The sequence below is a fragment of the Brassica napus genome, chromosome A4 (genome assembly GCF_020379485.1).
Source record: "Brassica napus cultivar Da-Ae chromosome A4, Da-Ae, whole genome shotgun sequence".
Taxonomy (NCBI): Eukaryota; Viridiplantae; Streptophyta; class Magnoliopsida; order Brassicales; family Brassicaceae; genus Brassica; species Brassica napus.
The window spans coordinates 14813340-14826920 of NC_063437.1; the positions used below are offsets into that span (position 1 = coordinate 14813340).

A 13581-nucleotide genomic window follows, 5' to 3' on the forward strand; every position below is an offset into this window, starting at 1 on the left:
AGTTTCAGGGTGAAGTTCGTTTTACCTCTGTATGAGGAAGTTACTCTTTGTAGTACCACTTTATTACCTCATTGCGAGGCTGCTACATGGAATTGTGTCTTTGTGGCTATGGATTCTATTGTATCAGACTGGTCTACTTGGCTATGGTGGTCCTGCTCACAGCTATTAGGCTCTTCAGCTTCTCCATCTGCAACATCAATTGGACTCTCAAGTCTCCCGTGTCTTTCGGACTCAATTGTCCCCTGTTTTGCCCTACGCTTAGGGATGGATTTGAATGAGATCACAGGTTTCTTCATCTTTGAAAACCTTGTCACTCTCTTCACTCCTTTATCTTGTTGTTCTAATTTATGCACAGCAATTTGTTTAGCTGTTGCCTTTGCAAAGGGTTTAGTACCCAAACTTTGTTGTTTAAATACTCTAGTTTGAGTTGAGTATGAAATGAAACTGTTGACAAAAAAAAAAAAAAAAGGAAATGGGAGGAAAATGATTTTCACTTGGATAAAAAAATAGAGTAATTTAGCTGAAACAATATTTACTCCACTACATTATCGCTAATAATACTTTTCAGTCAGAGTCATAACATATATGTGGATAAAGTTTTCGATATTGTAACTCGGTCTAAACAAATATTTCTTTGTAAAATGCTACCCACTTACATTAAGCTTGAAGAACCTAGTAATCGGAATTTTTAAATGAAGGAAACATCTTCATATTATCACTTGAAAAAACTGTTTATTCCAAGTCCGGTTCTGTTAATCAATAAAATCGTTAAACTAAACAAAACAATGGTTAAAACCTAAAACAAATGCAATAATGTATGGAAAAGTCGTCTTTGGTCTAGTGGTTGAATTTTTAAAGTGGAAACCCTTTCACCACAACCAAGATTCGAACTACCCTTTAGAAACAATGTTTTTTTAATGTAGTAACGACTATATCATTTCTCTCAATTCTTTCATACAGGTACTTGATGAAATAACAGCAGATGTGGTTTAGAGGAAAGATGAAGAGTGTGATTAGTAAATATAAGAAGAAATGAGAGTAAATGAAAGAGTGAAAATCAGAAAAAAATGAAAAAAGTGAAAAATGAAAGAAGAAAGTATCCAGAATAAAATTTTATCTCTAACATAACTCAGAACAATATTTAGTGTGTCTTTTCCTATTTGTGCACAGTACATAGAGTAAATAAAAAAAATTATATTCCACTTGATTGGTAACATTTTAGCTCAATATAGAGTAAATATTGATCTAGAGTAAAATTTTACTCTATTAGACCTTTCAATCACACCCAAAAATTTTGTTCTTTTGTTATCGTTTTATTTCCGATAAAGTTTCTTCCTTTTATTGCTTGATTTCAATTTTTTTTTGTGTTTTCCGAATGAATCAGCCTCTAATCCAAAATCAGATAAGACGTTATCCAAGAATCAAAAAATGGACGACAAAATCAGATATGCTAAATCCCAAGAATCACTCCATAGATAAAATGGATTATTAAGTTTCGACACATTTAGGACCTGGCTGGTTCAAACGCAGCGGTTGATGTTGCGAAATTTTGCGGATGCGGGTGGTCGCGGTTTCTAGCAGTTTTAAGAGATTTGTACGATTGGTTATACGGTTAGAAATTAGTGCATTTACAGAATATCTATGATTAGTTAACTACTAAATACAACAACGGTTAAATAATAAATTAATAATATTTACATTTTCTAAAATTATAAAAATATCAAAATATCAAAAATCATAATATTATAATAAATATAAAAATATATTTAGAAAGTTATAGTTTTAATTTTTTTTAAATTATAGATAATATCTTTATTTTAAAATTTTATAATATTAATTAAAATATAATAGATATATTTTTCATTTTTTTTATAATTCTAATTTAAATTTTTTATTGAATATTTTTATTTTTGTATTTATAGTGTTTAAAAAAAATTATCCTCCTGCAACCACATACGTTAACTGGAACCAGCTTTTGAATTTATGAGGTTTAGAACGATTTGAAACGGTTTAGAACGATTTGAGTGATTGTTGCAAAATGCCAACAACCGCTACCAACCGCAAAAGCTGTATTTGCGGGTGGTAGCAGAGAAACCAGTCATACCCTTTAATTAGTTATTTTAAACTCATATTATTTTCTTGTAGCATTTTAAATTAATAAAAAAATAACTGGTTTGCAGTTATGTAAATTAGTTATTTCTTGTTTAATAGCATATGGAAATTTTTTGCCTGGTGCGTTCTTTTTAATTTTCTTGTTTCTGTTACCAAAAAAAGGATATGGAAATATATCTGCTTGATTTTAAAGTACGTATGAAAATTCTCGTTACACCAAAACAAGTTTTGGGATGACACTGGAGGAAAGAACGAAATTGACGATAACTTTAGTATTATTTCCAGCAATTATAAGAACATGGAAAGCCTGTAATAATAGTGATAATTTTCTTATAACACCGATTTTAATAAAAATACAATTTAAATTGTATTTGAAAGATACGGAAAAGTGAATGGATAAAGCCGTAAGCGATCTTTGAGGAGGGCAAAGTGGTGACGTGAGCGAAATCGCCAGTGTCACATCTCAAGTATCAGTCACTTTACTCTTCTATACCAATAATATCGTATCATATAGATTTGGTATCACTAAGGATAATAATTAGCTCTCTAGGTTAGTTATTATGCCATCACAATATCGATATTTTCAGACTCCGTACTATTAAAACCATATGTGTGTCGTATGGTTACTCCTCCACAACGGTAGCCTTCGATACAACTTGTGACTACAAATGGTCATCTTTGACACTGACACTGCCTGTCACTGCCGATTCCATTTATACTTCCCACAACATCATCAATTCATCATCATCATTACTATATGTTTTGATATAGTTATTACTGTCATTTCCATTAATAAGCTGCCTTGACAATCGCAAAAGTACTAATACATTCCCCAACGGCATATAATATTGTCTTGAAGAAGTTTTTAATTTGTCGCCAATACATCAAAATGGGGTTCCTAAATAGATCCATGGGAAACAAAAGTGGTGCTTATCTTACATTAACTATAATCACAACCTTAGGGAAAGTGAGGGATAAAACAGAAAATCCCTCAACATGAAACCGATTAAACAGCAGAGTTAATTTATAATACGAAATACATAGAAAAAAAAAGGAGGTTTAAGGGATATGAGAGTCGGTTCGTGGCTTTCTTGGGGGGTTCACATGATGGTGCAAAGGGTCAGGTCCTGAAGGGACAGTCCTTAGTTCTTCATTTAACCCGAAAACCTTCTCCTTCTCTTCTTCAATTCCATTTGCTCCTCCCCATTCATTATCCTTCTTCATTACCATCATCTGCCAAATCAATCACCATTTTAGTATGTATCATAGCAAAAACATGCACACTGTAGTATATTCCAAACACGAGATAGATGTCCGCGTGCGCGTACGTGTTTATAACAATACAGAAATGATATATATATATATGTGCGTGTGTGTGTAAATGTTGAGAAGCAAACCTTGCGAATGGGAAGTGCATGAACATTGGCATTGGCGTGAGTGATATCTGTAGAAAACATTGTAATTGTAAGAATATGTGAACATGAGCGATATATTTATATATATATATATATAGAAGAGAGAGAAAGGGAAAGACACCAGAAGCATCATGCAGGAACATGAGGCAAAAGAGCAGCAGTAGCACCAGAGTCCTCGAATCCATTTTGTAGAGAGAGATAGAGTATATAAAAGATAGAAGTTGTTCTTTACTCTGGTAATGAGATAAGAGAAGGGGGGGCAATCATTTATAGGCTGCAAGGAGGAGGAAGGGGGTATCTTTTTTTATTTTATTGGTTGCTATTGTAATATACATATATGATATAATATTACCGAAATATTCATTAATCGACTGCATCAATGAGCATAAAATTATACATGAACATGAGAGAGGGCGCGTGAACTTGTTTTTAGACTTTACAATCGTATGTCCGGAATATAGAACACTTACCTTTCACTACAAAATAAGTGTTGAATTGTATCACTTAATTTGTATCACAAAACTAAGTGATCTTATTTTACATTACTTATTTATAAATGAGGTAAAAAATACATAATTTAGCATCAGTTACAATAAATGATGTTGGTATTAATAAATTTGGCATCAATTGAATTAAGTGATATAATTTCTATAAATTAGAATCAGTTAAACAAAAGTGATATAATTATATAAATTTAAATCGATTAACTAATTGATGTATTTCTTTTTTAGTTAACATCAATTACAAAAATAATACAAAATTTACATCAGTAACAAGTGATTCTAACAAAAACTATATTAATGATTCTCTTCCTAAAATTATATTTTCACATTCAAACGTAACTGTGGTACCTTAAAGATTCATAATTATGTTTTTAATAATTAAATAATATATAGAACTAGGAGGCCATGTTGCTTTGACCGTTGAATATATCAATGATAAATTTCCTTGTCCAAACACTAAGTTAGTGGTGCCCACCTCATTGTTAATGTCAAATATCGTTAATTTCACTATCCAAATAAAAATGTATATAAAAGTTGTAGTTCTCATTTCTGAAAAGTTAGTTTAGATTGGCATCAGATATATATGTCGAAAAAGAAGGAATCTGTTTTGTATATTGGTTGATGTTGACTTTCACTTTTAGAAACACAATTAGTTATTTGATCATAATTCAAAATTTGTATTCCATAAGAACTGAGATATTGAACGTGACCTAGAAAGAAGAGAAGGTGGAAATTGATAGACTTTAATCACGTACCTGTAGCTTGTTTATGCAAAAAGGAATCTTACGCTTTTCCAGAGATATCCTAGAGGAAGAGACTACGAAGGGTTCAGTAAGTTTCATAAGGGTTAATGTTTAATGTTTTGTCATCTACGAGATTTTCAAGAGTATTGATGTTGTGAGTTGCTTTCATTTATTTGTCAGATTTCTAGGCCATTATCATAACTGGATTTGAGAAAAGAAATTGCTACGTCAAAGGAAACACAGTAAGGGTCAAGGTTCGAAACATTTCTTCACTACAAAAAAAAGCTTTCACAACCAAGACTTTCACTTCTTTTTATTGGAGGTTAGTGAGGACAATTGTTGTTTCATTTCATCATTATCACTGAAACAATAAAGAGAGACACAAAATTAAAAAGAAAAACTAATAAAACTTATCCAAATTTATAATAAAGCGACACATTTTCAGTATACAAAAAAAAGTCAAAACGCTAAGAAGATTTCCAGCAAACGTATTATTCAAATTTATAAGGTTTTTAAAACTAAATCAATTATTATAACTGTTTTCATTGTTCTATTTATAAACCGATTGATTTGAAACATTTAGGAATTTAAAGTCAAATTTGTAAATTCTAAAACTTATAAATGTGCTAAATAAAATTTTCAGGTTTTAATGGACAAGTCGTGGATAAATAAACCACGATTATCCCAAGACTACAGATTAGGGGTGAAACGTTTTCTGGATTTTGCATTTACTAGATCAAATGCAAACATGATGAAATGTCCATGTAACCGTTGTCTTCTAACCAAATCTTTGTCAAAAGATGATATCGAAGGTGACTTGATGTGCTATGGGTTTTTAAGCTCTTACACAAGTTGGATACTACATGGAGAGGAAGTGTGTGTCACAGGAAATACAAGACTACCGTCTGATGTTAATGAGTCTGAATTGGATTCAACTTTGAATCTTTTAGATGACATTTTTCCTGATATTAGTGTGAATATGCCTGGTGAATATGAAAATGAAACGACCAGTCAACCTATGGGCGCAGACAGACCATCAACTTCCGGTGATATTATTTCCTTATAATTTTCCACCGTGGATGTCAATGAAGCAGACATCAATGATCCTCTCTATGGTTATCCCCGGAAAACACATGCCTGGTAATGATATTGATGTCTACTTGCAGCCACTTATCAAAGAGTTGAAGGAGTTATGGTTTGATGGGATTGAAACGTTAGATTCTTCGACAAAGCAAACTTTTAACATGAGAGCAGCTCTTATGTGGACAATTAGTGATTTTCCTGGTCTTGGAAATTTGTCGGGTTGGAATACATATACAGCATCAGCATGTCCAAGCTGTAATTATGATGGAATCGGACAACGTTTACGCCACGGAAAAAAAAATTGTTTTATCGGTCATCGCCGATTTCTTCCTCCAGATCATGGTTTTCGTCAGATCACTGCACATTTTGATGGGAAAACAGAAACTAGGCATCCACCAGCCACACTGACAGGCTCTACAATTGTTCAACAACTACAACAAGTTGATGTTACCCTTGGTAAGAAGAATAGTTTAGTTGGTGTTGGAAGAAAGAGGGATCGAAGTGATGCTGGAAGATCTAGTACTCAACAGTGGAAGAAAAGAAGTATATTTTTCGAGCTGCCCTATTGGGAAGTTACAATGTTGCGACATAATTTGGATGTCATGCACATAGAGAAGAATGTGTTTGACAATCTAGCCTACACATTGTTGGATGACAAAAATAAATCTAAAGATAATCTGAATGCTAGAAAAGATCTTCGTGAGATGGGTATACGTTCTGACTTGTGGCCTGATCATAATGACAAGTATCAAGCTGCGTGTTTTTCTCTGAACAATCATGGAAAAGATACTTTTTTAAGTGTCTTAAAAAATGTAAAACTTCCAGATGGTTATGCTTCAAACATATCAAGTTGTGCTGATGTTAGTGGTCGAAAGCTAGCAGGCTTAAAAAGCCATGATTGTCACGTGATAATGAGAGATTTATTTTCAGTCGCAGTTCGAAATCTGCTGGCAACAGATGTGACATCAGCCATTGTCGAGATCTGTCAGTTTTTTAGAGATATATCTGCAAAAGTTCTTGATATCAATGAGCTTGATAGATTACAAGATCGTATTGTGGTGACTTTATGCCGTATGGAGATGTTTTTTCCTCCATCTTTTTTTACAGTGATGGTACATTTAATAGTACATCTCACAGAAGAGGCAAAACTTGGTGGACCAGTTCCATTTCGTTGGATGTATCCGATTGAAAGGTGCGTTTTGATTAATTAATTTTTATATATAAATATATATACACACATTTGAAACCTTACTTGATTCAATTACCTACAGGACTCTAGGATATTTTAAATCATATGTTCGGAATCGTGCTAAGCCAGAAGGATCTATATGTAAGCAGTATTTAGCTGATGAGTGTATAACATTTTGTTCAATGTATCTCAATGATATAGAGACACGATTCACTCGGACTGGCCGCGTTGATGATCAGCCTTTAGCTGATACTAACATTAGACCACACTCAGAACTTCTACTTATTTTTCCAAACCATGGAAGATTTGTTGGAGCAGGTCAAGTTTATTCTCTTAGTCATGTTGAGAGACAACAAGCACATCGACATATATTGATCAACTGTCAACTACTTGATCCATTACGAGAGTAAGTTTATCTCTTTCAAGAATAAATAGTTCAATTATGTTTCATTAAAGTTTACTAATATACTTGTTATGTTACTTGATTGTTTAGGAAATATAAAAATGAGTTGTTGACGAAACAGACTCATCAAAGCAATAGGCATCGTGCTATTGACATTGATCGAGAAATGCATCTTAATATTGCAAACTGGCTCAAACAGAAAGTAGAGTCAAATGAGTTAGATGGGATAACTGATGATATACGGTGTTTAGCTTTGGGTCCATCTGATAAAGTTTTGAAGTATACAGCTTATAATATCAATGGTTGCAAGTTCCGTACAGCGGAAAGAGAAGCTAATTTGAAAACACAAAATAGTGGTGTTTATGTGGCTGCTGAGACTATGAGCTATGCTAGTTCTCGTGATCCTAACCCAAGAACAGGAATTGTTCCATACTATGGCAACCTTACCGAAGTTATGGAGCTCAACTACTATGAAGTTTTCAAAGTTGTATTATTCAAGTGTACGTGGGCGGACACTCGTACGGAACGAGGATACAAAACAGATACATATGGTCATCATATGGTAAATTTTTCACGCTTGTTACACACTGGGGACAATGCAGAGGATGAACCATATATATTGGCGTCTCAAGCAAAAATGGTTTACTACGTTAAAGATCCATCTGAATTAGATTGGAATATTGCAATTCATATGCAGCCGAGAGACGTATATGATATGGGTGATCCAAATGGCTCAGAACAGTTGAATGATGAATCTGATCAAGATTAAATTTTCCTTTCTTTCGTGAACAACTCAACTTTGAGCTTCCATAATTCAGGTTCGATCCTTACGGGTTTTTTTCTTTTGTTTACACATGCATGATTCGTGACAACTGCATGTCCTTTGTCTTTTAGATTTTGCATAAGCTTGTTCAGAAATTGATTGTGTTTCTATATCGTTACAGCTCTAGACATCTACTTGATTTCTCACATCTAAAGAGTATATGTTTGACTCTTGACTCAAGTCCTTACAGGTCAGTATAATCTTTAGTCATCAGAATGTTTCAAGTGCATTTGAAGCTGTACTGAGTTCTGAATATCTATTCTATCTTCAGAAATTAATTTGAAGCGTACGATTCAAAAGGCATTGTAGTGGCTGGAGACAATAACAAAAGTACACATGGATCACTTCTTTCTTTCTAGGGGCATGGATCAAATTATTGTTTCGAGGCTACAACTAGTTGGTATTACTTTAAAAATAATATTTGGCCTGTATCAATCAAAATCTAATTTCACTTGCTGTAACTAACTTAGAAATTTAAGTGACATGTGGATTTTTGAGAAGGCTCTATTCTATACAAAAGCTTGCTGGCGTCTTTGTGGCATGATCGAGTCTTGTATGATTTTTTTGCCAATTATATATTGTCATTCCTCTATTCTCTGTTGCATCTGTACCTACATGCATAAATATATTTACAGCTTATAAAGTACAAAAGTTAATTGTTAGCATAAATTTATGACTAAAAAATTAAATATAATATGAAAATATAAATCATGAATGCGTCTTGCACATATATGCATCATTTAGCCAATAGAGTTGTTAGCATAAATTTATGAGAAAATTTGGTGGGTAACAATCTGAGTGACTTCGGTCACATGCATGTATTAGTGAAAATATGTGAAAATAATGTCTGTTTTTTATCCCGCCACTACGTTTTTTCTCAAGCGGGAATTAATTAAAGAGTTTCTTAATTATATATATGTTTAGTTATTTTTTTTTGCAGGCACACTACGCTTTTTTGACGGTTAAGGTACGTAGCTCTGATCCTGATCGAATTCAATAGTTGGGATACTATGAGCATATCGATTTGATTGGATTCATCCACTAAGTGAACGAGCTTTGAGTGGATTAATTTGATTCTCCAAAACGAGTCTCTCTTCAAAAACGAAAGAAATTTGTTGTAAATGTATCTTTTTCTGGTTTTTTTTTTTGAAAAATATATCTTCTTCTGAGTTTCGACGTCTTTGTTGAAACAAAATTGTCTCAAACATTTATATCTCTTCTGTGAGGTTTAGTTAATTTTTTTTTTTGTCTTCTTCTTCTTCTTCTCAATTTATCGATAGTTGTAAGAATGAATATAACAAGTTTTATTTATTTTTTATCTTGTTTAGGATTATGGATTTCATGGATTCAGAGACACAACCTCCAGATGATTCACCGCATTTAGAAACAAGTTTCAATGCGCCTCCTCCACTTGCTCCAGAATGTAAAAGCTTCAAATGGAAAATACAAGTGATAGGTAATAAATATAATCTAAACTGATCACTACTTTTAATATTAAGCCATATTTTTCTCTGCATGACTCTATCTTATTGTCTCCTCACTAGACTTAGTTTTATATTATGTACTAATTTATTTTTATCGTCTATGTGATGTGTTTATCAATAAGATTCTGAGGGCAGTGTAGAAGGCAAAATGGTGACATCTAAAGATGTATGGAAACTTCAGAGCGGTAAAGTGATCGTGCATTTTGATGAAAATAGCGGTCAACCAATTGGGGATTCTGGTGGTTTACTCGGATCATGGTTAGGTCAATTAAGCAATGATGTGAATTTGCTACCTATCAATTACAGTGATTGGAGGATGGTCAATATTCACACTAAAAGAAAAGCGTGGGATGTTATTCAGGTAGCTTCTGCCATCATTTCATCTCTATATATTTTCTTGATCAAGTAATGTTTTGTGATATATGTATTATTTTAATGAGTTGTTGGGTATTGTTTTTTCAGTCCAAATTTTGGTTTGATGATCCAACGATGAGAAAAGGATATGTGATGAGTGCATTGGGAAGCAGATGCAAAGATGTCAAACTACGTCTTTGGAAAGAACACAAACGAAATGATCAACTTCAAACATTGCAGAATCGACCCAATAATGTTCCTGAAGAACAATGGGAGCATTTTGTGCACATGAGATTTACTGAAAAATGGAAGGTAAAATTTATTTATTGTACATTTATATGTTGTATATTTCTTATCAAGCACATTTAATATTTTTACATTTGAGATTTCAGAAAATGCAAGAGAGGAATACAAAGAACCAAAAAAACATACTATGCCTCATGTATGTGGAAGAAAGAGTTTCTCGAGAAAAAGAAATGATATAGTAAGTAACATTCATAGTTATGATATAAAACTAGTTTATTATACTAATTTTGTTTATGAAGACAATCAGAACCGGAAAAACTCCATGTCGAGCAGAGTTTTTTATTGAGACGCGCACGAAACCTGATGGAAGCTTTGTATGTGAAGAGGCAAAAACACGAGCGGTTAGTTTTATATAAAATCATCATTCATTGTTTTTTTGCCAATTAGTTTAACATTTACTTTTTGCATGTTTTTTAGGAAGCGCTTACAACTTTGTTGAATCAAAATTCTCATGGCACAAGCAATGTTGCAGCCACACTGGATGATGAATTTGCTCAAGTTTTTGGTCCGGAGCGTCCAGGACGAGTACGTTGTGTTGGTCGAGGACCTACACCATCAAAATTGGTGAGACGTTGTACTGCAACTAGACAAGAGGTGGACAATTCTGAAATGGTCGTTGGGTTGCAGACACAAGTGAAAGAACTATCAAATCAAGTTAAGGGAATGAGTACTTTCATCCAACAAATAATTGGTACTTCAACCGGTGAACAGGTAATAATATTTATAATAATAGTCTATAAGTTAAAATATCTCATTATATATTATATATAAAACTAATACATTAAAATAAATACTTAGGCAAGAGCATGGGCTGCAAGTTTTGCAGTAGCTTTTGCTAACATACCAAACCCACCTTTCGCAAACATACCGACTCCATCTAATCCTAATCAGGTAAATAGTATGTTTAAGTTTAAAAAAAAAGATTGTATGATACATAACAATTTATATTATTTTATTTCAGGAAATGCAATGATGCAGGTGTCCATGGATATTCAAATGTTGGAAACTATGCTGGTGATCATCATAGATTGATTGTATTATGGATGAATTATGTAATTCAGATGCTTGTAGATTAATTAGTAATTCAGATTTGTGTTTTCCTTTAAAAAAATATTTTTTCGTTTTCTAAAATATAATATTTTTAATATTAATAATAAATACGGAAATAATAAATATTTTCATCACTTTTTATAAGTGATACATTTAATTAGAATCATTTGTGAAAACTGAAATAAATGTAACATCAATTATAAGTAAATGATACCAATACTTTAAATCGGTAACTATATAATGATACATTTTTGAATCACTTCTTAAAATTGATATTAATTATATGTCAGTTATTTATAAGTGATACAAATTATTAAATCAATTATTTTAATTGATAGAAATACTTACATCATTTAATATAGTTGATGTAAGAACTAATATCATTTATCAGAAATTGATACATAATAACATCATTTATGTAAATGATGTAAATAATTTATATTTTTGTATCAATTATTAAATGAATTGATGTAAATTATTTGCATCACCACTTTCAGAGTCACTTTTTTAAGTGATGTAAAACTCTTTTACATCATTTATAAGTAATACAAATATTCAAAATAAATGATGTAAGACTACCTTTTTTTTGTAGTGTTTGTATATATTTCCATTCGATACAATTCAAAAAACAAACTAAGCAGTATAGTTCGTACATACATAATTGGCTTATACTGAAGTAAATACATTTAAGACTCTTGTAAAACGAATAAATAACGGATTCACTATCTAAATTGTATTTATTAGTTAAACAATAAGGCATAGTCAGCACAAATATTTATTAAAATTCTCGAAAAATCCAACTGTCACTAATAATAATTCAGTACGGACGATTTGGTTATCCTGAAATCGGGTACTTTTTTTTCTTAGTTAATGTCGGTATTGACAAAATATTTAAACTTTTTACCGAAAACAATTACGAATAATAACTTGATACGCTATACACAAAAAAATTATTATAATTGACTGGTTAAAAATTCATCATACAACCTGTATAGTCAGGGATTTTTTTGGGGTCAAATACCTGTATAGTCAGGGTTTAAATCTTTTTATTGTAATTTGAATTATCTGTTATTAAAAATGATGATGATACTACAAAAATTTTAATTTGAGATTCACTGATTATTTAAAAATTGAATTACAAGTAATTCAAAATGCGAATATAATTAATTTTGAAGTTTAGTAAATTTATATCAGATCAAACTACACACATAAAACTTTCTACATGTTCTTGAAGTAATATCCAACAAGAATAAGAATTACATGAATAAGTTATGGGTGTGATGGAATATAAAAATAGATTAAATATTTATTATAAATTCAGTTTTTACTCCTATTTCAAAAAAAAATTGTCATTCAAATGGAAACAATATCCAGCCGAGTTACTCTAGAAGTGAAGAAAACTGTAAATTTTACTTCCACTTTAGATAATGGAAAACTGTACTCCAATTTGTTTAAATTTATTTATTTATTTTCTTTTCCGTCTCATTTTTCCTACAATTTTATCCTAACGATATTGATACCTTAGTTTTCATGAGTATCAAATCAATGCCAAAAATAAGATAAAGAATAATGGAGGGGGGGTCAATGTGCCTTAACGGCGCCGTATCAAGGGTACCATCCGCTGATGTCATGTGGCAGAGAATGATACCTGGAGACTGGAGTACTTCTGACACGTGTCAACCTGATGGCGTCAGATTTTAGCCGTCGGATCATAGCATTTATCTCTCCTTCATGAGTTTTCAGATTCCGCTTTGCTTCCGTTGGCCGCTTGCCTTGCTCTTTTGTATTTATATTTCTCTTATTGTGATAACTAAATTTCCTTTATGTACCACTATTTACCTGGAGTTATATTATTCATGACATAATTCTTAAACAACAACGACAATTTGTGTTAATGTGGAGGAAATATATCAAGTTATTAGTCATTGTGGAGCAACATCTGAAATTCTAGGCATGGTCATAATATCTGTAATCCGAAATCTGAACCGAACCCAAACCAAAAAATCCGATCAATCTTCGGTCCAAAATGTAAAAAATATCCGAATGAATCTTGTAAGGTGGTAAAAAACATATCCGAACCCGAAGTGTTATTAACCAAACAAGAACGGGTAACCCG

At 32.1% G+C, this 13581-nt stretch overlaps 2 protein-coding genes and 1 pseudogene across 2 annotated transcripts; 2 read left to right on the forward strand and 1 right to left on the reverse strand.

The window, feature by feature from the left end:
• Positions 1-679: 679 nt before the first annotated feature.
• LOC106449970 (protein CLAVATA 3) lies at positions 680-3768 on the reverse strand. The gene is made up of 3 exons (XM_048777789.1): positions 3649-3768; positions 3510-3556; positions 680-3345 (listed from the first exon to the last, which is right to left on the reverse strand). Exons 1-3 carry the CDS (start codon positions 3710-3712, stop codon positions 3172-3174), a joined length of 285 nt encoding a protein of 94 aa, XP_048633746.1. The 5' UTR covers positions 3713-3768; the 3' UTR covers positions 680-3171.
• Positions 3769-5858: 2090 nt separating this feature from the next.
• Positions 5859-8217, forward strand: LOC125608209. The gene is made up of 4 exons (XM_048778185.1): positions 5859-6564; positions 6682-6927; positions 6982-7048; positions 7539-8217. The coding sequence occupies exons 1-4, from the start codon at positions 5859-5861 to the stop codon at positions 8215-8217; spliced, it is 1698 nt and encodes a 565-aa protein (XP_048634142.1).
• Positions 8218-10414: 2197 nt separating this feature from the next.
• On the forward strand, positions 10415-13208 carry LOC111201448 (annotated as a pseudogene).
• The last annotated feature ends 373 nt before the right edge of the window (positions 13209-13581 follow it).

Excerpts from the sequence above, each read along its gene's own strand:
- LOC106449970 (XM_048777789.1), bottom strand. The coding sequence starts at position 3,712 with ATGGATTCGAGGACTCTGGTGCTACTGCTGCTCTTTTGCCTCATGTTC. Across the intron at positions 3,557-3,648 it reads GTTCCTGCATGATGCTTCTG|ATATCACTCACGCCAATGCC; the intron begins GTGTCTTTCCCT and ends TGTTTTCTACAG. Across the intron at positions 3,346-3,509 it reads ATGCACTTCCCATTCGCAAG|ATGATGGTAATGAAGAAGGA; the intron begins GTTTGCTTCTCA and ends TTGATTTGGCAG.
- LOC125608209 (XM_048778185.1), top strand. The coding sequence starts at position 5,859 with ATGAAGCAGACATCAATGATCCTCTCTATGGTTATCCCCGGAAAACAC. Across the intron at positions 6,928-6,981 it reads TATTGTGGTGACTTTATGCC|TACATCTCACAGAAGAGGCA; the intron begins GTATGGAGATGT and ends TACATTTAATAG. Across the intron at positions 7,049-7,538 it reads TGGATGTATCCGATTGAAAG|GAAATATAAAAATGAGTTGT; the intron begins GTGCGTTTTGAT and ends TTGATTGTTTAG.